Source organism: Mugil cephalus, chromosome 7, assembly GCF_022458985.1.
Source record: "Mugil cephalus isolate CIBA_MC_2020 chromosome 7, CIBA_Mcephalus_1.1, whole genome shotgun sequence".
In the NCBI taxonomy this organism is placed as follows: Eukaryota; Metazoa; Chordata; class Actinopteri; order Mugiliformes; family Mugilidae; genus Mugil; species Mugil cephalus.
Window position 1 is genome coordinate 19,271,189 of NC_061776.1, and position 26,966 is coordinate 19,298,154.

The 26,966-nt window shown below is 44.5% G+C and overlaps 3 protein-coding genes across 4 annotated transcripts; 1 reads left to right on the forward strand and 2 right to left on the reverse strand.

Moving 5' to 3' along the window:
- Nucleotides 1-231: 231 nt before the first annotated feature.
- Nucleotides 232-2,429, reverse strand: and3 (actinodin3). The gene is made up of 5 exons (XM_047589771.1): nt 2,408-2,429; nt 1,933-1,996; nt 1,617-1,661; nt 1,200-1,348; nt 232-1,112 (listed from the first exon to the last, which is right to left on the reverse strand). Exons 2-5 carry the CDS (start codon nt 1,985-1,987, stop codon nt 444-446), a joined length of 918 nt encoding a protein of 305 aa, XP_047445727.1. The 5' UTR covers nt 1,988-1,996; nt 2,408-2,429; the 3' UTR covers nt 232-443.
- A 2,356-nt stretch (nt 2,430-4,785) lies between these two features.
- Nucleotides 4,786-15,430, forward strand: pcyt1aa (phosphate cytidylyltransferase 1A, choline a). The gene is made up of 9 exons (XM_047589215.1): nt 4,786-5,135; nt 7,178-7,291; nt 7,970-8,069; nt 8,286-8,402; nt 8,503-8,654; nt 8,835-8,913; nt 10,875-11,017; nt 11,120-11,308; nt 12,172-15,430. Exons 2-9 carry the CDS (start codon nt 7,178-7,180, stop codon nt 12,391-12,393), a joined length of 1,116 nt encoding a protein of 371 aa, XP_047445171.1. The 5' UTR covers nt 4,786-5,135; the 3' UTR covers nt 12,394-15,430.
- On the reverse strand, nt 14,598-26,584 carry LOC125010529 (AP-2 complex subunit mu-A). 2 transcript variants are annotated; one of them, XM_047589213.1, is made up of 13 exons: nt 26,385-26,584; nt 24,929-25,050; nt 20,078-20,343; nt 19,747-19,829; nt 19,141-19,146; nt 18,830-18,965; nt 18,228-18,372; nt 17,906-17,923; nt 17,236-17,355; nt 17,011-17,146; nt 16,799-16,896; nt 16,468-16,579; nt 14,598-15,737 (listed from the first exon to the last, which is right to left on the reverse strand). In XM_047589213.1, exons 2-13 carry the CDS (start codon nt 25,000-25,002, stop codon nt 15,603-15,605), a joined length of 1,329 nt encoding a protein of 442 aa, XP_047445169.1. In that variant the 5' UTR covers nt 25,003-25,050; nt 26,385-26,584; the 3' UTR covers nt 14,598-15,602. The 2 variants fall into 2 exon arrangements, with proteins under 2 accessions (XP_047445169.1, XP_047445170.1); XM_047589214.1 differs by lacking the exon at nt 17,906-17,923 and having other exon boundaries at nt 26,385-26,578.
- Nucleotides 26,585-26,966: the final 382 nt, after the last annotated feature.

Sequence of the window (26,966 nt, forward strand, 5' to 3'; positions counted from 1 at the left end):
TTTGAATTAAAGGTTAATATATTGATTATATATTGATGTATCAAACAACAACCCATTCCATTTTATTAAATGGCTATATCTATTTAAAGAAAAACTTTAGTTTAATACTATTAAACACAGGAGGAAAAAATTAAATGTAGTGAAGCACATTTAGTTTTTTTGTTTTCAGACTGATGACACACAGACAAATAAAGAATGACACAATTTACTGACACTTGTCATCCATTTTTTATTCTTTTTTTTATAGTTTATAGCACGTATAAAAGTTTATTTGGCACTCCTCTTTCACACTTGCTATAGTACAGTAAAAGCACAGTGTGGTTAGTCATTTGCAAAAACAGTGCACATGAAAGCTCCTGCAATCATTCGACTTTACTGCACCAGTCTTGCTTTGGTTTGGTTTTCCCATTTAATTCTGCATGTAAGGCTTAAGCACTTCGTTCCTACTCAGATTCGGGGGCCGGGTCAGCGTAACGAAGGGGGTCGTAAAGGTCACGCTTGAAATCATATGGGTCAAAGTACGGGTAGAGGGATTTCGGATCAGCTGGTGCTGCAGTGACACTCTCCTCAGCCTTCGCCACTTCCTCTTCAGCTTTCGCTTCTGCAGGAGCCTCTGCTGCTGTTGTTTCTTGAACAGGACGGGGAGGGTGGTCGATGAGGCAGTCGGGATCCCAGTACGGGTCGCAGTCGTACTCCATCTGTTTGACGGTGATGGCAGGCGGGGGTGGCTCTGCCTTTTCTGGGGCAGGAGCGGCCGCAGGTGGTTTGGGCGGAGCGGCGGCTTCTATCTCCTCCTCTGTTTTGGGCCTGCAGGCGGGGTTGGACCTTGGGTCACACAGCACAGGAACGGCCCCCGTTGGCAGGTAGACAATTTGAGGTTTGCACAGCGGGTCCTTGGGGTTGCACAGATAGGTCTTTGGGGCGTTCGCCAGGGGGTCTGGTGTGGGAGCAGGGGTGGTGGGAGGCAGAGGGGGCTGGGTGGTAGTAGTTGGTGCTGCGGTGGTGGTCAGCACACCCATGACATTTTGGTAACTGGACGCATCAGGGCCGTAAGTCAGCTCCAAGTGTCGCATCTGCTGGTAGAGCATCCTGATCCTGTCGATCTCATAGAGCTGATGGAGAAACCCAGAGAGGCATAAGAGAGGGAATGAAACATTTTATCGGGATCACACATGCACAGAACGAAATTCTCATCTTACTCCTTCGACGTGTCCAATGCTGTTGTAGAAGCGGTAGTAGGACTGAAAGTCAGGGTTGCCTCTGTACCACTTGGGGTCAATGTTCCTCTTTGGTCGAGAATTAGACAAGAAATCGTGCGCGTGAGCGGAGTCAATGCTGAAGGAATTTTCTGCGGAAAGATGTGCAAGCACTTTGATCAAAACAAATTACTGCAGAAATATATTTACATCTGTGATACCTTTAGAGAAACTGAGAAGAGATCAGACAATGTACATACTCCCTTTGCATCTGACATCAAAATAACTGCATCTACAGCTTCATTGTTAGAATATTAGAATGAAATATGTGTAAGATTCACGCAATCACAGTAAAACTAGTTTTTGCTGAAATGTATCTTAATCAGATTAGAATCTGTGAGACGGTGGATGATTAAATACCTCCAGGATTCTTAACTTTCACCAGGGGTGTTGCGTCTAGCAAACCTAGGATGGAGCAGAGGATATATTAGACACTCGCCCCAAACAGCATGAGTAACGGCACACCGAAGCTGCAACGGGCATCCCAATTGTGAACTGTATTATCAAGACTGTTAGCGCACCTTTAAGCACAAAAATAAAAAGCAATTTTTCTTGTTTGATATTTTCAGTGTTAAAACATCGGTCTGTTGGTTAGTACGGTGTTTCACATGCAGTTAATGGCAGGGTTTTAAAAGCTACGATTAAGGTCAATTTCATGCATCTTCAGTAGACAAACCTGGCAATAACAGCAGGTAGCAAAGCGCCCTCAACAGGGACACTTGTGAGATCATCCTTGATGTCTGCGGTTGCAATAATAACACAAATAGCACAAATAGAAGGACAAATAGTGTTTTGTTTTGTTTTTTTCACTTTTGCATCAGAGCTTTTATTTAGACATATAAATAAAACTATGAAAACACAAAGTCAGTCAAAAAAGCTACACACAGACATATCACCTGCAAATAAAACTTTTATTAAATGCTGTTAGGAACTCGCTGTATATTTATTACAGTAATGTTCCTAGTTAGGCCATGTTAACAGTCTTATTTTAACTCCTCAATCAACCATTTGTGGTAAAATTGTAGGTCACACTTTAAACAGACAATCTGAGGAGCTTTTTTTCTGCATGAACTAATAGAAATGAAAAATAAATCATTTTAAACTGCTCTACTTTAAAACTTAAGATGAAGAGTGAAAAGGGAAAACTGGACCTGCTCACCTGTCGTTGTGTCTCCCCAGACCTGGTCTAATCTCCTGCCCAGCAAAACTGTTCATAAGTAAGTCAGCTACGAATAACGGGGCCCTTCGATTGGCCGTGGAACTGCAAGAGGGCCCAACTCCACCCCTAGTGCATTTTCTCTTGAGACGTGGAAGAGCTCATTAGTGCACGGAGCATGAACTAGCAGTAAAAGACCAACTTCAAACAAAATGTGACTCCTCGTAAAGCCGCAAGAGACAAGTCCCACAACAGCGGGGCACCCACTGGGTGCACAGGCAGCACGGTTTCATGGCTATTCCCATTGGGCTCATGGTCTTGAGTGAGGCAATCAATGATTCATTCATCTTTTTATTTTTTTAAAATATTTTTTTTCTGAAATAAATTGCTTCCAATCGTAGATTTTCCAGTTAAAGGTATAACATGTAAACCGCGGTGATCGACATGGTGCTACTGTCGACTACTTCTTGACAAAACATGCCTGGCAGGTAAAAATTAGCCCTCTGCCTCAAAACAGCTGGATGTCCTTTTAACTCCAGTCTTGGCCGGTCAGAAAATAGAGGGGGAGCCGAGCCAACTGCTGTTTGCGTCCCCAAGAAATATGCTGAAATTATGGGCTGACTTGTCCGAGCACCGGGTCGATGTAACACATCCTGGGAAATGAGGCTGGGAGGTCTGAAGATGGTTTGAATAAAAATTAAGAAAATTCAATAATCATGAATGCTTATTATATTATTTACACTTGTGCAATTTCCGAAGCTTCTCTTTAACTATTTACTGTTTATATATTTATAGTGCACTGAAGGCCAACCAGGCATTTTTCTTAATGTGATTCGATTCATTGTACTTTTTTGACCTCTGTCATCTTCAGTTTACTCAATATTTTCCATTTCAGCGGTGAAGCAAATTCTACCCCTTAAACCAGCAGGTAAGGCGATCAAAGAGCGCTAGGAGGAGACAGCCTGTCTCAGGGCTTCTGCCAGGTGGCTAATGGCGAGCATCGTACTGTAATTGCTCCGCGCTCATGACAAAAATGGAAGGGTGAGGGTACCTGTTTCTCTCAAATGATATACATTTATTTCACCTGAATACTGAGACTAACAGTCGGGAAAAATAAATCTGTCTGTTTTGGAGGAGGGCTGAGTTGGAAAGAAAAAAAAAAAGCTAAACATAAAATGCCCTCAGGAATCTGACCTTTTTCAGGCCTCTTCAAGTAACACATGTACTAGTTTAAGGTAGCAGCAATGTTCTATGAATTAAAGAGCAACACATTAGTCATACAAATCAAAAGGTTAAAAGGAATCTAAAACAGTGTCATGCAAAAGAGCACATATGTGTAGAACATATGCTGCAATGAGCTTAGAATAAGTTTTATTGAGAAAATAATCTGGATGTGACTCCATTATCAAAGTGAAAGACTTTTTTAAACATCGGAACGATCTATAGTTTCTTTCTCAAGTCAGACTTAAAATGAAGAATGTGAATAACTGCAATGTAGAGCAGCACTGGTTGCACAACTTTAACACCTCCTCCAGGGTATCAATTATGAGAACGTGTGTCCCTCTGATCTTCAAGTAAAATGACACCTTGTCCTGGAGCTCCCTGCAGGACACATGATGATCAGCTGAAGTTATGTAGACTGCAGGACATCTGTGTTATCTCTGTCTCCTGCATAAATTCCTCAGATTACCACACTGTCATGTCATGCTGCATGTATGTGGATGGAACATTTCTCTTTTCTGCCATAGATGGAAATCTGCAAACAACCCATCCAGCCTGTCTTTGCTCAGCCCATACATATAAACGCAAAAGCTGATGGTCATTGAGAGGACAAGATTTAGCTGCCACATCGAGACACTGTACAGTATCAACTATCATATGACCTCATCTCAGCTGATTATATTACCACAGCTAACGCCCTAAGTTGGTCCTGTATAGATCTGGACAAGTGCCAGATGTTCATTCTTCATGAAACCAAAATCACATGTGAACCACAATCTAATCACAAGTTAGAGTATCTTCATCAAGTCATATTCCAATATAAACCTGTAACACTTTTACAGCTAAGCCTGTATAATGTCAAAAATGCTGTAAATCAAGGTCATAATAACAGATCATTGTTAGCACTAGTTAAAACAAATGGATTCCAAAGAAAGTCGTGCAGTTAATCCCTCTTCGTTACTTTTATACTGTTCACTTTATGTTGATATATATATATTTTCACACATTTTCAGAACAGTTTTAGCCAAGTCATCCAAAACGGGGACCGGACACCTCAAGTTATTTGCATGCCATGTACAGTATGACCACTAGGTGGCAGCACCACACACTCCCGGAAACAGTACCGGAAATACCTGACTTGTTATGTCAGTTCCTGTAAGGACATCCAAGTTTTGTAGTTCATGTGCTGTTGACCTGTCAGCGTTGTAGTACAAGCTGTCACTGCTGATAACTTGTCTGTCCTGCTGGTGGTTGCAGTTTTTATCCAGCGACACAGCAAGTACCGCGGCGTGGGACGCGCGGGATTAATTTAGTTTACCGTAGTTTGCGGTGTCAGCTAACCGGCGAGCTAAGTGCTAAAGTTAGCCAACAAGCCAGCCAACTGGACAGCTAGCTTGCTAGCCTGCTAGCTCTCTGGGAGGTTTCTGGGTAGCCTGTTGGCGGTGTGAGGGTAGGAAGCCGCCCACTCCTGCCAAACAGCAATCCGGACAAAATAGTGAACGGTAAGTGATCAGAAACTGAACAGAAACTGAGCTACCTAACGTCAGCTAACGGGGTGTGTTGACTACCATGGCTTTTTTTCTTTTCTCTTTTTTTAATTATTTCCGGAGGTGATACCGTCCAGACAGGCAATGGTTGGTTAGATGAGATTAGATTAGATGTCAGCTCGGTGGGTCACCGCTACTTCCTCTGTCATTAGTCCAGGCTGAATGCGGACTAAGTTGAACTTTTGGCGTTTCTTTGTCCGCAACCTCGTCGTGACACGTTAAAACGTGGGAGAGAGCAGACCTTGGGAACATTGTGTGAAATGCAGTTGGTGAAGCCCGTGCTTCAAAGTGTGGTCGGGGGCACCGTCAGGGGGCCGTGGCAGGAAGCCAGTGGCCCATTAAGTTAACTGTCTGGACATTTAATTCTTGCGTTGAACTTTCCTGTTAAAGCAACAGTTGAACAGCCCCGAACAACTATTTATTTTAGGTGTTTTTTTTAGTGGTGAAATAAAAATATCTATTAAGCCACTACTTAATAGAAAACTATTTGGTGGCTGTTTCAATAGTTAAAAAACAGGCTTTTTATGTCCCTTGGGTTTCTAAAAATGTGACTGTCATTTTAAGAAGTAATTGTCAGAGATCAGCCATGAACTATTGGGTTATCCTTCAATAGTGGTGGTCATTTTATGAAATTATTCTCTGTGGCTGTGTGTGTGACTGGGTTTTTCTCAGAGTCCTTGTCTTACTAAATGAGGCTACACCGTCTGCCCCGAGCCTCCGTTGCAAAGCATGCAGTCCAACAAGGGTTGGCATTGTCCTTGCGTTGCCTTCTTATTATAGCCGTCACTTTCGGCGGCGATGACATGTGCTGCTCATGTAAATCTCATCTGTCCGTTTGTATACGTGAGCCCCGCAGGACTCCTCGGCGCTGCAGCTCAGCTGCTGCCGCTGCCAAGACTAAGTGGCAGGGGGGGGGCCGTGCGAGCGGGCGGCCAGTGCCGGATCAGGTAACTGTCACCACCTGGGACCTGCAGTGCCACGTCCTTCTCTCAGTGCCCTGAGTCACACTTTCATAACGGACCCGGCAACAGCGAGCCAAGCCGAGGCTCATTATGACTCAAGAGGAAGCTGAAAGTTTAAACGTTTCAAAATAGTAAACCCTGCCTTTGATGACTGATGGCTTCATATTAGGTGGCGTAATGGAATGTGCGAAACGGGACAAGGCCGTAACCCATAATAGCAACCCTTGTGGCAAGACAGCAGAGCGAGTTTGTCGGGTTTCATTGAATTTTGATACAAAGCCACGGTGTCGCTTCTTGAGCTGTTCATGTTCCACCAGGAGACACATAATATTTACACCCTGCATCAGGATATCGGTCCCCGAACTTGGACTCTTCTTATTTGTTTTATAGTGCATGTTGATGTTTGAATACTCATTCATGGCATTTTTTTTTTAGACTTTACAATATGGTTTGGGTAGGGTTTAATTTTTGCAGAAGCATATGTTTTCATTGCTTGATATTTTCTTCTAGCTTGTGCAGTCAGGATGTGGAAAGACATCCAGCTGGCTGTCATGCGCATGTGTCCGCTGATGAAACGGGGCCGGGTGTCCTGTTTCCAAATAATTTCATGTTAATTTGATCTCGCTTACCCCTCTATCTTAGGGATAAACAGATGAGCGGCGGCCAGAAGTGAGCGCTGGATGTGCTTTATATTCTGTATGCTTATTGTTTTAAGTTGCGGCATGTGATGTTTGCTTCGTTTTCAGTTGACCTTTTCTGTGTGTATAAGCCTGTTACTGGGTCAGAGTTGACTCAGCATATGCCATCTGCCATAACGCCACAGCTGTCTGGATTTACAGTCTGCCTGTACTCTATGTTAAACTCTGAGTGCGCTCCAGTTATGTAACGCGGTGTTCGCGTCCAGAATGAGGCCGGGTGGCGCAGTGGAAGGGCTGCTCTGTGCTCTCCTTCATTAACCGTCAAAGCTGAATAAAACTGTAGATGTGTGTGGCGATACGCTGTGTTTAGTCGCATTTTTCTTGGCCGTTGATACAGATGGAGGCCCAAAGCTCAAGTGGGCTGCTGCTCTCCAGGAAGAGAAGAAGAGATGGCTCCAACGGGGAGACTGAAGAAGGAGAAAGACTTGGGAAAATCCCCAGATGTACTGTGGTGAGTTATGTCTTGATGTCTTTGCTGTATTCTGTACAGATTTCCCTTCGTTGCAAAGAGCACTAAGCAACTTCCTAATATTCACATTTCTGCCGACGAGTGCGATCGTGTGTTCAACCACGTGAGCGTCAGTGTATTCTGTTGGAGTTGAGTATTACCTGGATACCTCTAATAATGTGATCTGAGTCTATCTGTGTCTCCAAATACAAAAGTCCTGCGACAATACTAATCCAAGTATTTTGGGTGTGTTTTCCTCAGGAACCTTTGTTTCCTCAGCCTCTTTTCACATCCGCAATTATGAATTAAAGTTTGGAAAACAGTTTGGGTGCAAAGTTAGGATGAAGCTGCTCAGCACTGAGATCCATCCAGTATGTACAGTAACTAAAGCTGTTAAATAGGCGTAGCAGTGCAAAACGTAAAATATTAACTTCTCACATGGAGAGGAAACAGAAAGTAGCACAACCTTGACATTACATCCATGGAGAATGGAAGTAGATTTATCTCCTGTGAATGTGCCACATACAACACAGACGAGGAGTATCATTTCTAATTTACAAATAGTACGTTATTGAAATGCGATGCGACATTTTTCAGCCAGAAGTTAAATAATTCAATATGTTTTTTTCGTTAATGGAAAACTTTTTTCATGGCTAACGTCCTCGTATTTGTGTCTTTTAGGGACTGAAGCACCCTGCACCTTTCGCAGATGAGCTGGTGCCACAGGATGGTCACCCCTACCAAAGAGTCACCATGGACGAGGCCAAGAGGGGAACACCACGTGAGTCCGAACCTTTTAATCTGACAGCAGACGTGCCAGTGTTTAACCAAAATGAGCCGACTTCCCCTTTTCGCGTTTTCTCAAATGTCAGTAAATTCTGTCTCGTCTCGTCCATGCATGTCCACGCACTTGGACAAACCAGGGTTATTATAGTCGGATTCTACGCAGAGCGAATCTTTTATCTCTTCGTGTCTCGTCTCACATCTCTCCATCCAGCTGACAGACCAGTGCGAGTCTATGCGGATGGTATCTTTGACGTTTTCCACTCAGGCCACGCCAGAGCTCTCATGCAGGCCAAATGCCTCTTCCCAAACACGCACCTCATTGTTGGAGGTGAGTCTACTCTCCACTCTTTTCTTACAAAAGTGGCGAAGACAGACGCTGATCAGAATGTTGTTACCGGTTAAGTTTTGACGATAACTTCTTTTGCCAGTGTGTAGCGACGACCTGACCCACAAATACAAGGGCTTCACGGTGATGAACGAGGACGAGCGGTACGACGCCGTCACACACTGCCGCTACGTGGACGAGGTGGTGCGAAACGCCCCCTGGACGCTATCACCGGAGTTCCTCGCAAAACATCGCGTGAGTGGATGCCGCCTCCGTTCCTCTATTGAAACCTTGTGCTGAGAACAAACTTGTCATGTTTTTAGTCGAGTTAATAAATTTCCCAACCATCAAACCTTTGTAATCATCTCCCCGAAGTGTTTTTGTCTATTTTTGCTTTTGCTACCGTGTTGATGTATGTTGCAATGACCTCTCCAGATTGACTTTGTGGCCCATGACGACATCCCATACTCCTCAGCGGGCAGTGATGACGTGTACAAGCACATTAAAGACGCTGGTGAGTGCTGCAGTGACGGAGAGTGGTAGTGTGGTACGCAACTAAATGACAGGATACAGTTCAGTATCATACTTGTGTGTGGTGAGATTTATGTGACTAACTGCAAGCTACTGTATCATTATCAGCATTTGTGATTAGGTAACAGATTGTGAGTAATAAAATCCTTAAGGCAATACATAAAAAAACTTATCAGTTAAAAAAAATCAAGAAACCGTAATAAATCAGTTCATCCTGCTGAATAAGACGTATCAGTAAATATTTAAATTAATACCTGCAGTGAAATTGTTTTGTAACAGCTGTAAAATTATACAGGCAGCCTGTAAGTAAGTAAGTAAAGTTTTATTTCTATAGCACTTTTTACGGCAAGGAAATATACAAAGCGACACTCAACAATACAACCAATACAAATGACAGTTCAAAGGTGAAACAGGTGACCAACTAAAGCCTGTCTGAAAAGGTGGGTTTTATATTTGGACTTCAAAGACTGTTCTGAGCGGGGAGTTCTCAGGTCCAGGGGGAGGATGTTCCAGACCTTCCTTGGAGCTACCACCTCAAAGGCTCTGTCCCCTTTTAGTTTTTAGTCTGGTCCTGGGATCCACTGGGATCTAAGAGAGCGGCTGGAGGAGTAGGGGAGGATGAGTTCTGTGCTGTAGAGTGGAGCTCGGCCGTGGACGGCTCTGTACTGGGACTGGGAGCCAATGCAGAGAGGGTTGGGAGTGGTGTGGCAAGACTTGTTTGACCTGGTGAGCATTATGACCCATCTGGAGCTGATCCATGGATGACTCGTTTAAGCACATGAATAGTGAGTTACAACAGTCCAACCTAGAGTGACCACACATGGACCATGGAGTTTTGCAATATTTCTAAGGTGGAAGAAGCAGGTGTAGGTGATTGATTTGTATATTTCTCCAGGTGCATGGGCTGATCATAAACTACTCCTAGGTTCTTCAGGTGATGATGTAGGTTGTTGTTAAGAGAGCCCGTGTGGAGAATAACTCTGGAGTCCGGTGCAGAGCTTGAAGTCTCAACCACCTTATGTTAGGGTGAGGGTGTAAACAGCGTTTTATGTGAGTTTTATCACTAGTCCTGTACCGTTGCCTTGAATCAGACTCTTGTTGGCGGCTTTTCAGCTGATTGGGCACATTAAATAGGCAGAAGAGGAGAAAGTGAAAGAGATCACTCCAATTAACCACTCAGCTTTGGCCCAGGACAAACACGGAAGTGACAAAAGTCAACTATAAAGTTCTAATTGCACACAATAAGCTGTTCTTGTTCTACATTTATTTACTTTATTGGAACGGAACATTCAGCTACGCAAATATGTTTACGACAGACTGAATAAACTGTGTACGAGCTGATCAGGGATGTTTAGGAGAGGCCTGTCTGTATCAGTCCTCCTGGAGTCCCAGCCTCACAGCTAAAAGTAACTCTTTTGAGTGACAAACACAGATTGCTGCCACCTGCTGGTATGAAGAGTTATTTCTTTCCATGCAGAATGTGCCAGCTGGCCGCTGGCTGTAGACTCTGCGGTGTGTTCAAGTACAGATTTGTGGTGCGGACCCAGACGACATGAGGCGAAGTACCAGCCTCGGTAGCTGTCAGCTCTGTGGTGTCTCCGTAACTAAACTGTTCAATATCTGGGCTGTGGAAACGGATGAAAAACAGTGCTAAAAGTTATAAAAGCTGCAAGCTCTTCGCCTCTTACTTTGCCTTTCCCCTAGTCTACTACTCATTCAACCGAGGTTAGGGCTTGAAATGATACTTGCTTGTGTGATCTTGTGCATCTTGGATTCCACATAACAGACCTGTCAGAATGAGCCTTTTCTCACCTAGTTTGACAGGTTCATCCAGCAAGTTCCACGATTTTAGCCAGTAGCATCAGAGCACTGTGAAATATAATAAACAGGAATGTTGTTTTGTTTCATGTCAATGAAACTCGTGTCGTCTTGTGTGTTTCTCAGGTATGTTCGCTCCCACCCAGCGGACGGAGGGCATCTCCACCTCTGACATCATCACTCGCATCGTCCGCGACTACGACGTGTATGTGAGACGCAACCTGCAGAGAGGATACACGGCCAAGGAGCTCAACGTCAGCTTCATCAACGTACGCACTTAGAGAGAGCACTGATGCGAATCTGTGTCTTTTTTATAATTCCCGTGTTACTGTTCGTACATTCATTGTGCACATGCGTCTCTGTCTCACCAGGAGAAGAAGTACCACCTGCAGGAGCGCGTGGACAAGGTGAAGAGGAAGGTCCGCGACGTGGAGGAGAAGAGCAAGGAGTTTGTCCAGAAGGTGGAGGAGAAGAGCATCGACCTCATCCAGAAGTGGGAGGAGAAGTCCAGGGAGTTCATTGGCAACTTCCTGCAGATGTTCGGCCCCGAGGGAGCTCTGGTGAGGATGCTGCCGTTTGGTCTTTAATAATTAATTTGGAGCCTTATTTACAATGTTAACGGCCTCAGAGACACGTTCAGGAGGGAAGGAGGGCTTCATGATTTAAAAAATATCTGGGAGGTGCGGTTATTATCACTTGATGTTAAATTAAAAGAACATAAACACTGATGAAGACAACACAGGCTGGGATGAAAATGCTGTGTTCTTGTTCACACCACGGTTTATTCACTCATCTGCTGACGACGCAGGCTTTCAGGTCCTGTCTGTATTTCAGTCACCTCATGCAAACATCTAAAATGTGAGCTCTTTCATCTTAAATTGATGGAACTCACAAGAAACAGATTAAAAAAAAAAAATCAAAGGCAGAAAGATCCAAAAACAGAGTGAACCCAATTCAACAAGTAGCATCTGTTTGGCCCAGTAAATGTCTGCCTCTTATTACTTTCCCAAATCCCAAATTGAAAAAAAAAATGGTTCAGTGAGTTATTTTTTCTTCCAAATGGACAGCAGGCCTTTTGTAACTGTAGCACAGTCTGAGCTGGAAACAGAACACGGATTGACACAAAAATGGCATCTTCGGTCTTGTTGTTGCATGTGAGATAAGCCTGTAAAAAAAAAAAGCAGAATGCTCTCTTTGAGCGCTCGCACGTACCAGCGGACGAGTCGTCTTGTTTGCATTCTTAACGCAATTTCAACTCAAAGTCAGCAAAGAAATCAACATCTTTCAGTACATGAAATCAGACTAAAACCATTTATCAGACTGTTTGTGTCCAAACATCTTAACCCTGAAGTTCATAGTCACAGTAGCTGCTCACGATCGTGTTTTTTTTTAAACATTTTTGTCATTTTTGTCTCCTCCGCAGAAGCACATGCTGAAGGAAGGGAAGGGCCGCATGCTGCAGGCCATCAGCCCCCGGCAGAGCCCCAACAGCAGCCCCACCCGCGAGGAGCGCTCGCCCTCCCCCACCTTCCGCCTCCCCTTCTTCTCCAAGACCTCCCCGCCTCCGTCGCCCCCGCCGCACCACAGCGGCGCCCGCGGGTACCTCATCAGCGACGACGACGACGACGAGGACGACGAGAACTAGGCCGCGCCGGTGCCGTCGGAAGCCACCACCGTCGGGGTCACAGTCAGTGCTAACAGAGCTGTCGGCTTTTCATCGAGCTCCTGCTTCAGATTTTTAATGTTTAATTTTTTTTTTTTTTCCTGTTTTTATGTTTTTAGCACCTCAGCGTCACATTAACGGTACCAGCCAGGTTCACTGCTCTTGTTTTTTAACCACCAGTGTTCATCCTTTTCTGTTTCTGTGTAGTGGTCAGTAAGAGTTTTAAAAAGTTGTCACTTTTCATGTTGAGTTTCTTAGTCATTCACTGTCACTTACGATTATTTTCACGTGTTACACTTTTTCCATTTATGACGGTATTCTTAAGGTTGGCATTATAGTGGAGTCTTTTGTTTTTGTCACGGTTTTTAGCAGGAGGACTTGCAGGTGTTTCGCTCACTTGTTGGAACAGCGCTTATAGTTTGTCGGTGAGGGAGAGGAGAGCTGAGGAATCACTAAAGACGCTGTTAGATATTTCTGTTCCTCAGAGCGGGTCAGAAGACAAACAGATGTGCGATTTATATTGCGCTTACACTACGTCTGACCTGAGACTAGCTCCAGGTCTACTGAAGCAGCCTCTTCCTGTGTGGGTCCGGGGGCGTGCCACGTTTGCGCGTGCGAGGTCTCGATTTCGCACGCTTCAAATACCTTCTCTTCACATCTTCCGTCTCTTGATCGATCTGGGTTCAGCTTCGGTTTTACTGCACATAGTACTGAATTTTGCTTTAAATGTTCTTTGTCTGCAAATAAATCAAAAGAAGAGTTTTTTTTTTTTAGTGTCGTAAAAGAATGACCTGTTGATGAGACACGAAGACGTAGAAATACTTATTTTTGTATTTTTTTTTTAGTCTGAGCAGAGAATCATCACCAGCTTTTTCTTTTTTATTATTATTTTTTTAAGGCAGATAAAGGCCTTTAGGGATTTAATCATTTCACCGCATATGACACACATGTCACGATAATAGTAAGTGTGAGGTTCAGAATCCAGAAACGTCAGAGAACCGTCTGAACTTCTTAAACGACAGGAAGGCTCGTAAGCACAAAGTAAGTCTCGCACACTTACGAGGCAAAAATAGAAAAAGCCGTGTCAGAAACGTCAGACAGGACTTCCACCGAAGGGTTCGCAAATACATATCGCATCAGTTTAGAGATATGTTCTAATAGACTCAACAGCACTGTGTCACATAGGAGTGTGAGGGCGTCGGCTCCGCTTAACCCCCAGATCAATATTTATGTAGCTACCTCCTTCCCTCAACCGATCGATTCCCAAGACGAGCACAGAGTGTGAGGATCATTTCCTGAGAAGAGCCATTGTTGCAGCACTGAGGCGGTGTGATTCGGTTAAAGTCTGCGTGTGTGTGTGTGCGTTTGCGTGCGTGCGTGTGTCCTGCATCTCCAGCGATAAAGCATGTGTCGTGTCTCTGTGTTGTATATAACTGAAGCATCACAGGTGATCTGAAGATGTAATGCAATACTGTTAGATGACTCCTATGTAAATGTCGGCAGACTTCAGTCGCGCTGATCTGCTCTGGGCCCGGTTTCCCCCGAGAAGCACTCAATCTTTGCTGCAGCGACAGAGGCCGCGGAGTACTCCCACGGTTTGTTCAGCCGCGGGGTTTCGTATTCAGAGTACAGACGCGGTGCGATTCGCTGAGGAATCCCAGCCTAGATTTTGGTGCTAAGCTACTTTCGGGAAGCCTCGCCTCGATTCTCGTGGAATCTTATCCTTTTAAAGTCAGTGTGTGATCTTCTCGGCAAGAGCATGTCCATGTCAAGAGCTCGAGGTGGCGCGAGACAATAACGGCCACTACAACTAAGAGGTGTACAAGTGTAAATGTTTTTAACGGCAAGTGTTTTAATCATGTTGTTATTTTACTGTTTGGGGTTACTTCTGTTTTTTGTGTCCTGGATATTGAGGAAGAGCGAGACAGAAAAAAATGTATTAAAATGTGTTGGCCAAAGTCTTTTTGTTTCCTGTGATCTCTGGGCTGTTCCTTCAGAGTCCACTCTCAATTCAACATGTGAAGATGTGAAGTGTATTGGCATAAAAAAAAAAAAACTGGACTGACCAAAGCCCATTGTTCCCACACTAAGCCCGTCCTCATATCAAGAGGAAACAGAGACCCAGGAGATTGTAGAGCAGCTAAAATAATAAAACAAATGAAAAACACACTCATCCAGCAGGAACGTTTGGTTACATAGTCAGATTTTATTGGACAGAACGGTCACCAGGGCTACAAACATGAAGAAGCAGACAGTGGCGAAGCAAACACCAGGGGGAGACCTCGCCTCGCCGCACGCACTCCCAGGCTCTGACATCCGAATCAGAACAGTGTGATGGGAAATTCATCTTAGTGCTTGAGAAACATTTGGGGAATTTGGGTCACAACTAGCTTATCAGGATGATGGTCAAACCTCAAAACTGCCTGGAATGTTCCCTTACGTTTTATTGGCTGAGTGGCAGAGAAAGCACTGGGGGCGGGGGGAGGAACAAACACACTCAAAAGTACAAAAAACAGCCTCTTTTCCAAATGACCCGCAACTGATTGATGAGTTGAGATTAATATCTTGTCCTGTTGAGTGTGAACGATCTGAGTGACCATTTTCCAAAAAAAAACACACATCATATATCGACCGATTCGTTTCAGGGGCAGACTCTACCGAGACGGAAGTTCATATCGACTATATCAGGATTCATTTTAAACCACAACAGCTACAGATCATCTTACCAGGGAAAAGTCTAGGGGACGTGTGGGATTTCTAAAGTAAGAGCAGTAGTGGAACGATAACACTGAATAAACACAACAGAGCGCCCCCTACCCCCTAAAAGCCTCCGGTCCTCTCCCCCTGGACCCTCCCCGCATCGCTTGTCTTTTTCTATCGGACACTTGGTTTACATTTTTTTTTTACTCATCACTACGAGATATATACGATACAATGGTTCACATGTTGCATATATCTGTGCATTATACCATATTTACTTTTTTAATTATTATTTTTTAAACAATGTAAATTTGATCTCCAACACCTAATAAAGATGGGGAGGGGGGGGGGCCGCGGGTATGGGAGGGAAGATGTGGGGATCGAGGGAAGAAGAGGGACAAAGTAGGGAGGGAAAGAAGACAAAAAAATCTTTAAGTGGGTCGGCGGGAGGGAAGTGGTCAGGTTTGCTGCCTGGCGAGGGGCTTTCGGCTTTAGCAGCGGGTTTCGTAGATGCCGGAGCGGCCGATGTACCGCACCCATTTGATGACGTCGTGGTCACTGTAGTTGAGCTTGGACTCAAACACCTTCAAGTAGCGCACCTTGAGGCCCGACGGGGCGAAAGGAACCTGCGGGGACGGAGGGGAGGGAGGTTAGGACATGCCGCTGCAGGTCGGTTTAACAGGAAGTGTGTGTGTGCGCGTCTGGTGTGGAAACAGGCATGTCGTGATTTGCGTGACAGACACCGAGATGGGATTTAATCCAGAGTCCATCTGTTTGGCTGCCAGCTCCGCGCACGGATCTGCTCGGCTACGCGTTTAACAAACGTGACGTCTCATCAGGCAGAAGAGCTTGATGAGGAGGAATGCTGCAAACATCACAATTTAACAAACACCAGCAGACCGGGGCTTAGTGTGCTTTGTGTTTGCATCAGGAACAAATTCTAGGTTTTAGAAATCGATCAGAGACAAAACCTGTATATGTGTACATTTATTTGTTCGTTTTTATTACTGTTCCGGCCTGGTTGTGTCTTAGAAATCCCCTAGAAATAGGGGAAACTTGCACCAAAGGACAGAGGCTGGATTTGAACCTGCAGCTGAACCTGCAGCGCTGTGGAGAGGACTATGACCACGGTTTATGGGACCAGGTGAGCTGTCAGGGAGCAGCCTGTGTGTTTACTGTGTGAGGACAGAGGTTCCAGTGTTGGAATCCCATACAAGTAATTTGGGTACATGTTTTTGGTCTGGTCCTTTTCTCTTTTAGGATTAGGATTCTGGGTTTGGGTTCAGGAGAAAAGATAATGAATTCAAATGCGAGGCTCAAAGAAAGACGGGAGCCAAACTTTTCCTGTGCTCTTACCTCAAAGTTCATAGAGATGGGAGGCCGGGCCCATTTCTTCTTATCATTGGTGGGCAGCAGCTCAATCTCAGCGCTGATCTGAGACTCCTTCATCCCAGCCATGCGCTTGATCCTGCAAACACACGAGCGTTATCAGTAAAAACTACACAAAGCCACGACTATAAAGCAACGTGCTGCCTAACGTTTAGAAATAGACGGCTTCAGAAGGACTGCAGATACCAGGTTATACAAATGCCACAGAGAGGAAGTGAGTTAATGATTAACTTAAAAGAGAGCACACGAGCTGGTTTGCTTTTAACTTGTGAAACGTAAGGACGGAGTTTCCACTCACTTCCAGACGATGGCGTTCTCACTGGCCTTGTACTTGGCTTTGCCCTTCATACAAATCACCTGCACGCCGCTGGTGTTGAGGGGTGTTGGGATACGCACCTGAAGGGAGAATAAACTTTAATACACGTTTTACATACACAACGAAACGTGGTTTCTCATAATATTAGACTGAAATAGACTAAAACACTACTTGTAACATTAAATGGAGCTGACCTCGATCTTCTGAGCCAGCAGAGAGGGTTTGAAGTTGGACTTGATGACCACCTTCACCTCCAGTTTAGTGCGACCCACCTCCCTGACCAGAGGAATAACTCGGAACGGCAGGATGATGTCCTTAGTGGTGCGGTATCTGCAAGGACAGGGAGGACAAAAATAATCTTTCAGTACTTTTCAGTTCTCTCACACCTTTTTATTTAGGCGCTTAAACCGTCCACCGACCTCATGAGCTCATACTCTCCGTCGGGGGGGATGAAGCTGATGCTACGCTCCGAGTCGAACTTGCTGAGGCGCACACACTGGTGGAAAGTGCAGTCGTCGATGGCTATGGACTGCTTCCCACTGCCAGGAGAGACACACACACACACGAGATGAACAAACCCTGTGCTAGTTTAGCATCAAATATTAATTAAATATATCAACAAAAGGGTCTCCAAGAGATAAAAACTACTACTCTCCCTAAATGAATGTCCAGAATAGAAAAGGGGACAACATGTGAGTAGACACAGGGACACAAGCTGCTGCTGCTGCTGCTGCTACTACCAGGACATTTGAACCTGGCTGAGGCTAATGTAGCTATTCTGTCATTACACAGATCACAGTTTCTGGTTGTGTGTTTGGATAAGAGGTTAGAAGTCAGACAGGTAGGTGGGGGGGCTAGTAAAACAAACAGTCTATCTACAGAACAACCACCAGGCAGAACACTGAGGAGTTAACAAGGCGTGTTTGATTTGTAGTAAACGTGTGAGGAGCAACAGTGCATGACAGGTATTCTCAATATGATAAAAGGAGGTCTTAGACAAGACAAGGGTGTGTGTGTGTGTCTGTGTGTTTGTGTGTGAGTGTGTGTACTGAAGGTGGCAGAGGGTGAGGACACTTGTCAGTACAGTACCTTCCTCCCCCTAAATCACTGAGGTACAGCACATAGAAAAGAAAGAGAGGGAAAGAAAGGAGAGATGCATCCAAAGGAAAGAAAAATTAAAAATAAATTGTAAAGCCTGAGACAACACTGATAAAACAGACACGGGGCTAACAGACACAGGCCTCTTCATTCTTAACGCCAGCGATCTTTAAAAGCCCGACAAGGACAAGGCTGTCGGGTTTTTAAAGACGGAGCCGCTCTTAAACGAATTAACTCAGACGCAAAGTAGCTAAACCATTTTCAGCCTAGTGTGTCAAAATGTGGGCGAGTTGAGCTTCTCCGCGTTGCTCACCTCTTCCCTGCATCGTCCGACGCTCCTCCCTTGCCCTGCTTGTCGATGACAATCTTGTCGTTCATGCCGAACTTGCACTCTGGCATCCCGCTCAGGTAGCTCTTCATCACCACTCGGCCCGACACGTGGGCACTCAGGACCTGGCCTGGATGGGAAGAGGAGGCATTAGGGACTTAATGAGCCAAACACCAGACTCCATCTTTGTTTTGGGTGTTTCATTTTGAATTCTGCCTAAACTCTATGTAATGTTCAGATCTGAAATATCAACATATAATCACAACATTGGAATTTGCCAGTTTGTAAACACAATGACTGTGAATCATTTCGTCTTTCTGTAGCTCTGAATGGAAACTGGGCAACTATTACAGGATGTGACTGAGAGGACAATCGGACAGAGACTAGTTTGACCTCATTGTTTAGTCAACTATCGTTTCTGAGGTCAACAATTAACTTTCAAAATCAATGTCTAATTCATACATTCTGGGTCTTTTGAATTAAATTACATACGGGTGGAAAATACTTAATATAGTCTAATATATTTACTTAATAAACACATATGTGTTAACAACTAAACGAGTGAGTGAGCAGTCGTATAAACGGACCTTGCGGAGACATGAGCAGATTGACGCTTTCCAGGACATCCAGGAAGAGCTCGTTGCGCCGATATTTGATGCCCTCGCGACGCCAGCCGATCTGCCCCGTCACCTGGCTGGTGATCTGAGACTGCTCCTCCTTTGTCTGGGAGAGGACAGCGAGAGAAACTGAATCACTGCACACAAAGGGCAACGGCTGACGGACTGACAGCAGGAAGAGGCCGATGAAAGGGGGTCATTAGCGTTACAGGGGAGGGGTGGAGAAGAAATATGACAGGTTTCCACACACGGATGGAATTAGTTTTCAAAACTAGATTTACCTGGTGCTGGAGGGTCCCAAGGCGGCAGTCGAGGGAAAGAATGAGACAAAAAATAGAAGAATATGAGTGAATTTCAAAGGATTAATAACAGAAAATAAAAAAAAAAAATACATTTTATACAGAAAATAATAAGCTGTCTTATATAACACAACTGTCCTATATAACACAACCAGACAGGCTGTTTGTTTCCTATAATATTCTGTGTCATTTATTTATACAGACTTCATAAAGACACATGGTGGATAACAATGCATCACATTGTCGGCTCTCGAAGAACTGAAGAACAGGTTCAACATAATGTAATGAACGGTGTGTTATTGCGGCTCCTATTCAACACAACCAGAAATAGAGGAGGTTGTATTATTAACACCAATCACACAGGAAAGTCTACACCTGCCAGACTGAATGAATGAATGAAGCTACTCTCCAGATTCTTGTTGATCCGACTCAAACGGTTTCACCATTATCTAAACACAACCTTCATGAAGATATGATTCATTACTAGGCTCTTGTATTACACTACATCTAATACACTGGAATCTGGAGTGTGTATCCGCCTTCTGTCAACATAAATTTGACACCATAATATCTGAGCGTGTTGCTGACCTGTCCCTTAATGCCCTGCTGGGTGATGAAGGTCTTCAGTGCTCCGGTCTCAGAGTTCTGGGGGTAGCCAAAGTCCAGGATCTCTGCACGAACAAACACAAACAGATAAGAGTCAGGAAGAGATAAGATGGGACACGTAGGGCATGACGGGATGAAACCATGTATTGGTAAGACTCTCATTAGGGAATGAAAACACTCTTCTACAACTTATATTTATGAGATTACAGTTGAGGGAAGACTAGAATCCACGTGGTTGTGTCTATCCTCCGCTACTAGATTAGTGTCATTTGGACGATCTGACCGATTCCACACAGAAACAACCATCTCCTACCATCCAGCAGCTCGTAGATGAGCACGAAGTTGTTCTTGATGTTCTCCTCGCTGATCTTGCCGAAGTAGGCCGTCATGACGTCGCACATCTTGTACAGGAACTCGAACACCATGGCGGCGTTGACATTCTGCTTGGTGACGGCCGCCAGCCAGATGTTGGAGCGCTTGACGTGGAAAAAGCTGGTGCGGGCAATGTTGGTCACCGGAGATCGGACCTGCTGCCGGGCGTGGATCACGTTCACGCGGAACGCGTCCACGGCGTTGCGTCTGGAGGGCGAGGGCGAGAGGGACAGAGGAAGGGAAGTCACGATGGCCGTTGGAAACAACTGTTTGAGGCTTTTATGCAACGGTGACTCTCAACAATAAACCTCCCTGTTGCATCATGTGAAAGCGCTGCTGCGCCCCGGGTCAGGTCTGCACTGGACTCGGAGTAAACATCCCCTTCAGACCTCAGAGTATATCCACCCATTTCAAAGGAGGAACAACTATCAAAACACCTTTTAAACTGCAGAAACAACACTCTAGTCGGTGCATTCAGAGGGAGAAAGGGAGTGTTGCTTTGGGTAAATTGTGATAATTACCAGGAAGAAAGGACAAGATTTAGACACCGAGGTACCAAAATTATACTTAAGTGGACTTTATGGGAACAAAAAAAAACGTTAACCTTGTATTTAAACCTGCATTTCCAAACCTTACCTTAATTACGTTGTCTTCTTATTTTAGGAAAATGTTAGTTATATGAATTACATCTGAACTGCCGCCTGTGTCTGTGACACACAGTACGTCTTAGCTCACTGCCAAAGCTCAGGTCTGATTAACGTGGATTTATAGATAACAGGGCTTAGTGCCAGGGATGCAGCATGTTCTGACAAGAACGTGAAATCCTACTGACAAATGCCTGAGAACATCCCGAGGTTGGTTCCCAGACACAAACTGCACGCCTTACTGACGCATCCGAACACAACCCAAAACACTGGAGCCGAAAGGATGTGAAAACGCTGCGACGTATCTTAACGTAAACTGATTTACATACGGAACAAACAGACGCGGCACACCTAACTGGCAGCCTTCTTGGCGGATGTTGTATAAGAAGAAGAGCCTACGAACAAGTCTGGGAAATCACTGGACAGATTAGCAAACGTTTACACCAGCAGTCAGTGTAGTAGGCTGCCAAGACGTCTGGCTTGTCACTTCCCATCAAGCTGCTGCTGCATCACGACTATAAAAGAATTAGACCCTAGTAAAAGAAACTCCATTCTTGGAATGTATTACAGTAAATTTAAGCTTTACATCAAGATAAAAACTCCACTCTTTAACCTCAAAAAACAAGTTAGACCCAACCGAACAGCTGAACCATCTGTGCGAGAAAAATCAGGGCGGGAAGAAAGGATGAGAGGACTAAATTAACCATCATACCTCATGCTCAGACTACATGCTTAGGCGCTGGTAAAGCTGATAGCGACAGGCTCTGGTGGAGACCAGATTCTTTGCTTTGACTGATCTGCTGTTGTGTTTACCACTGCGGTGACATGTAACATGACGGGTGACTCATGCTCAGAGAGAGTATCAGGGAGCTCGACCATGGAGTCGATGGGCATGCAGTTCAGGGTATCATGGGGTCATTGATCGGTGGCCGTGAGGGGGGGGGGGGCTCATGCTTTAGAGGCTGGAGCGTCTCTTACCTATTCCTACAGGGGGCCAAGATGAACAGATGGAGGAAAATGGCGATAGAGAGGAAAAAGTGGATGAGGTAAAAGGAGAGGACAGACAAAAATGCACAAGAGACATTTTCGTGCATCATGTAGACAGAACGAGCAACATGGTGTTTATTATGGCGCCGCCTTTGCGACAAAATGTGTTGGGAGGATGTTGGCAGCGTTGTGCTGCCGTGTTGTAGTACATCAGCATGACAAGGTTTATATCAGCTAATAAATAAAAACTCAGTGTCTGACTCTGTGTCAACATCACAGCACATACGCTGCAGAACTAAGAGCAGTAGAACATGTCTGGTTTACCTTGCACTGCCGCAGCAGGAAGGATGAACCAAATGCAAATGATGCTGATGTCAACGGAAAAAAGACAATACAATGGAAATGTGTGCACGAGAAACAAAAACGCTGACTTTATGTGCATCTGCAGGACATAACATGAAGGATAAATGATTATCTCACGGCCAATGTTTGTTTTCCACATTTAAATAAACAGCACTTTTGAAAGGCCTGAATAAAACTTCCTTTCCATTTCTGTTCAGCGCTATTCAACGGTACAAATGACGGTGTGTCTGAGGAAGCGGGGGCTCGCAGTCATGTTTGTGCTACTGCTGGGAAAGGAAGGGGAAATGATTAGAAATAAACCAAAAACCAATTCTTTACTGAACCGGGACAAAAGATGGAAGACATACGGAAGAGTCCCTGCGTGGCACGGATTCAAAGTGACTGTTGAATGGTGTCTGAGTGGCTCTGTTTGCTGAAGCAACAGGTCACGCTGAACACCTCTGCAATGCAGCACATACTATCCCGTTTCTACTCTCCAGCGACGGCAACAACCGTCCACTGGATAAATGTTTTCAGGCTCTGCACGGCCTCAGGGTCTACTGACCCAGCACTGCTGCTATATAATCACAGAACTGACACTACAAGACTACAGAGAAATCAATTTGTTCTCTTACGCTCTCTGTGCCCCCTGCCAAACCTCAATGTGTAAACCTACAAGGAACCGGACTGGTGTAAGGACCTGCGAACATCCTACTTTGACTTCGGTGCAATAACTGTGTGAGTGTGACCATGTGTACAGACACAGACTGTGTATCTTCAAGTGAATTTCATCAACAGTGTGTGGCTAACAAATAAGGAAAGGAGGAAGAAGGAAGTATAACATACAGTATAAAATATTCTCATGGCCTCTCGTGTCTATTTTTTTTCTACCAGTTTACACTAAATATTATGTTGTTGTAAATATTAAAACGTTCTCACATGTGTACTGCAGCACCACCTTTTTTTCTAGACGTTTCTCATAGGAGTTGTATGTAAGAATGCAAATATTTGAACCAGGACTGGATATGAAGCAGACTTTACCCTGCCCCGTCCCCACTACCCAGTCTGTTTAATGTCCGGTTGAAGCCATGTGTGAACAGAGCAGGTAGAGATTTCACAGCAGCGCAAACATGGCTGGTGAATGTCATGTCCCGTACTCTGCACCAGCTCCTCACCTAAACCAAAGGTGGAGCATTTCTCACAGCGGCGACATTTGTGACATGGACAATCTCCTGTCATCTGCCTTACGTGTGGACAACGTTTGGACCCAATTCTCTGCACAGAGATCGTGTGTGAAAACGCCTTCAGGCAGTTTTCAGCAGCTTTGTAAAGGTTTCTGTTGAGCCTCGTTTGGTTTTAACCGTCACACGTACATTATTGTTATAATTATAGTTTGGGATTTTCTTTGTAGCTTGGAGACACCAGCTTTATGACAAAGTTTCGCTCTATACACTGACAAGAAAAAGACAATCATTGATGTAAAGGCTGACACACAAACTCTAGTTTAGCAGTTGTGTATTGGGGGGGAACTCAAATCTGTGTGAGAGGTAGAAAGTGAAGAAATGAATTTGAAAAATATAAAATCTGACTACTGCCACATATACTTTTATTCAAATCATGGGTAAAAAAATACATTTTGATTAAGGCGATGTATAAAATGTCTTGATGCCCTTTAATTAGATAAAACCTCACTATTAGGAACAAATTAAATTACACACCATAGCATAACTGAATAATTATATGGGGCGATGTTATACAAATAGATAATGTTTTGATTCAACAAACTGTATGAAAGACGAATCATCCTGCTTTTTTTTTTTTAAAAGCTTATGATCTCTCCGCTGTCTGACAATGGCTTAATTTGAGGTAATGTGCTGTTTACCTGAAGGGATTTGATCGCAGCCTGGCAAATGAAACGCCCACATGGTATAATGCGAAGGAGAGGATAAAATAAGCAAACTCTGCGCACCCCTCAGGCATATGGTGATGATTAATTACTTAAGTCTCGGAGGCAGCGTCAATGCTGAAGTCAATTTGGAAAAGCTTTTTAAACAGCTGCATTTAATCTTTTAAATAGAAGGTGTGGTTTAGTAAGCATGGAGTGAACCAAACCATTACCTTAGACAATGGCAGCAATATTTTCACTGATTGCGCATAAATGTGTTTTATTATAGTCGCTGGAACATTAGTTACACTAGAGAACACAAGTGCACTGTAATATTAACTTAGTCCCTGACTGTTATAAAGTTCAGCGAAGGAAAGTGGTAATTCAACTGTGTGATCATTTTGGGGGGTGTAGTTTATGATGCTTTTAAACTAGACTGAATGAAACACTACAGTGTTTCTGTTCCACTGACTAAAATGGGGTTGTGAAAATAACAGGAACATGTGTTGATACAATACAATATAATAAAATAGTACTACAAACCACAGGCTTACACACTGAAAACACACTTCCACTAGTGTGTCTTTTGAACTGGCACAGGGGGGTATACCATACCATTTACTGAGATAATCATTGCAAATGTCTAATGTTTGTATTCACAGATACATTTAATTAGACGGATAAAATTTTGATTTGTGGAGTTATCCTGGCTTATCCCGGCTCATGTCCCCCCGGCTTAGTCGTGTTTTCATTGTTTTACAATAACAAGACGGACAAATGTGAACAGCGTACATAGCATACGAAGGGGGACATAATCCTCTCTCATCCGGGATCAACTCCAACCTGTCCGACCACGCTGGATCAGGACCTTCTCAAGGAGCTCAAGTCTCCCCCGAATTCAGAAACGGCAGGTTTACGTCTGGCGAAAACGTACCCTATGTCATCGCGGTAGACGCGGGAGATGAGGACCTCCCCCTTGTGGTTGTAGATGAACAGTCCTCCAATCATTGTGGCTGCTTCTCAATCCCAACTTCCCATGGTGCAACCAAAGCCCTCCTGAGAAGAGACAGAAATGGAGGAAGGGAAGGGGGAGATAAGGGAAGTGAAAGCGGTGAGGAGTGAGAGAGTGACCAACAGCATAGAGAGGCATTTGTCCCTCACATCCGCTTTTTCTGTGTCTCTCTGCCTCTTCACACACACACGCACGCACGCTACTCTACTGCCAACTGAATAATTCCTGCAGCTGCACCACTGTGGTGACTCATTTTGTAAAATGCATGAGCACACATACATTAATGCTGGTTCCAATGTTGGCTAAAAAAAAAAACACACACACATACACACAATTCCTTGTTCTGTAGTAAGATTAACAGATTAGCAGCCTCCAGTCTAAATCAGGATGCCATCAGGTAGCCAGCTAGAAATATGTGCCTTTAACTGTCTTTTTACAGCCAGATGTTGCATACATATAGTCAGATTCAGTAGAATATCCAATGTAAAACTATAAACTGAGGTCAATAAAGTGAATCCGGAGTCAGTGCCAATGTTTAACTATTGATTTGTGTTTGGCTCTGATCGGTTCTCACTCGTTTAAGGATGAAGCTTCTGGAAACCAGGGGATGAAGGACATGCTTGGAATTCCTCGAAAACCGAGTCCAGACATCTTAAAACACACGGAGCTGAGAGGGCCGACACAGCTCAAATATAAACCCCAGATTTGTCAAACGTTTCCCCCATTGAGACGCCGACGAGTCGTGACTAAATAAACCTGCTGCACAGACCTTAGGGGGTTTAATCGCCCTTTTATTGGCGAACTCAAGATGTCTGCTCAATGCTCGGGCCATTTCCTAACCTTCATCAATTTTTCATATACTGACATTTGTTCCTCGACTAGCGATGGTTAGATTTTACTTTAAAAACGTTGCTTCAGTTAAACGTTAAGTGGCTACGGGAAGGGTGATAAGTTGACCTTCAGCTGAGATCAAAGTGATGGAGAATATGCCGAGTGAGATGAAGAAGCTAATTTAGCTGCTGATAGCGGGCTAGCTGTCCACAGCACCGGGATCGAGAAGGACTTCCGGTGAAAAGAAATTAACCAGCAACATTTTTAATTCAAGAGAAAACACATTCTTTGTATAAAAGCGCAACACGAACTGCCTCAACACACGCCACGTTGCTTATAAACTGTAGAAATTGCATGCTAAATGCTTTAGTTTTGAAGACTAAAACGCCGTCTTTCCCTGGTAGCGCTACTAGCTTGACGTTAGCTAGCGGATAAAGCTAATGTTGCTAACGTTAGCATCTCCCGCGGATGAGACCGTTTCACCGGCTTCTGGAGACGGTCATCGTCGACGAGTAATATACATACACATCGTCTCTGATGACCTTACCCTAGTTCTCTGTCGAACGCCACCCGTCTTTCCCTCCCCGTTTGGCTGTGAATGTGTCTTATGCCAGGATCCAGTAGTGAACACCGCCGCTAGCTCGGCTCCTTCCCCCGGTCCGGTCCGGTCCTCTGGTGGAGGCTGTCTGTCAGCTGACCCGCCGCCGCCGCCGCGTCCTGACGCACAACCGTTCCGCTGTGACAGGAAAAGGCGCGGCTGGAGTAAGGCTGGAGCTGTGTAAACCGCACCCAGGCCTGTCTTATCACAAGCAACACTGCTTACTGGACAGCTTCTTTTATTAGTTTGATGATAGTGATCATTAACGGAATATATCTTAATACCCATACAAGGTAAATGAATTGCCTGGTATATTTTTTAAGAAATAGCCACAAATCGTGTTGCAATTCCTTTGTAGTGCCAGAGAGGGAACTGAAAACAAGAAAACAAATTTCCTTGTTTTTCCTTCTGTTTTTGCCACCCGTTAAGTGGGTGGTCTTGTTTTATTCTGTCCTGCAGTTTGAACTTTACTCTGACCGCCTCTCTACAGGAGTTTTTCCACCTCAGACCACAGGAAACATTTTGCAAAGG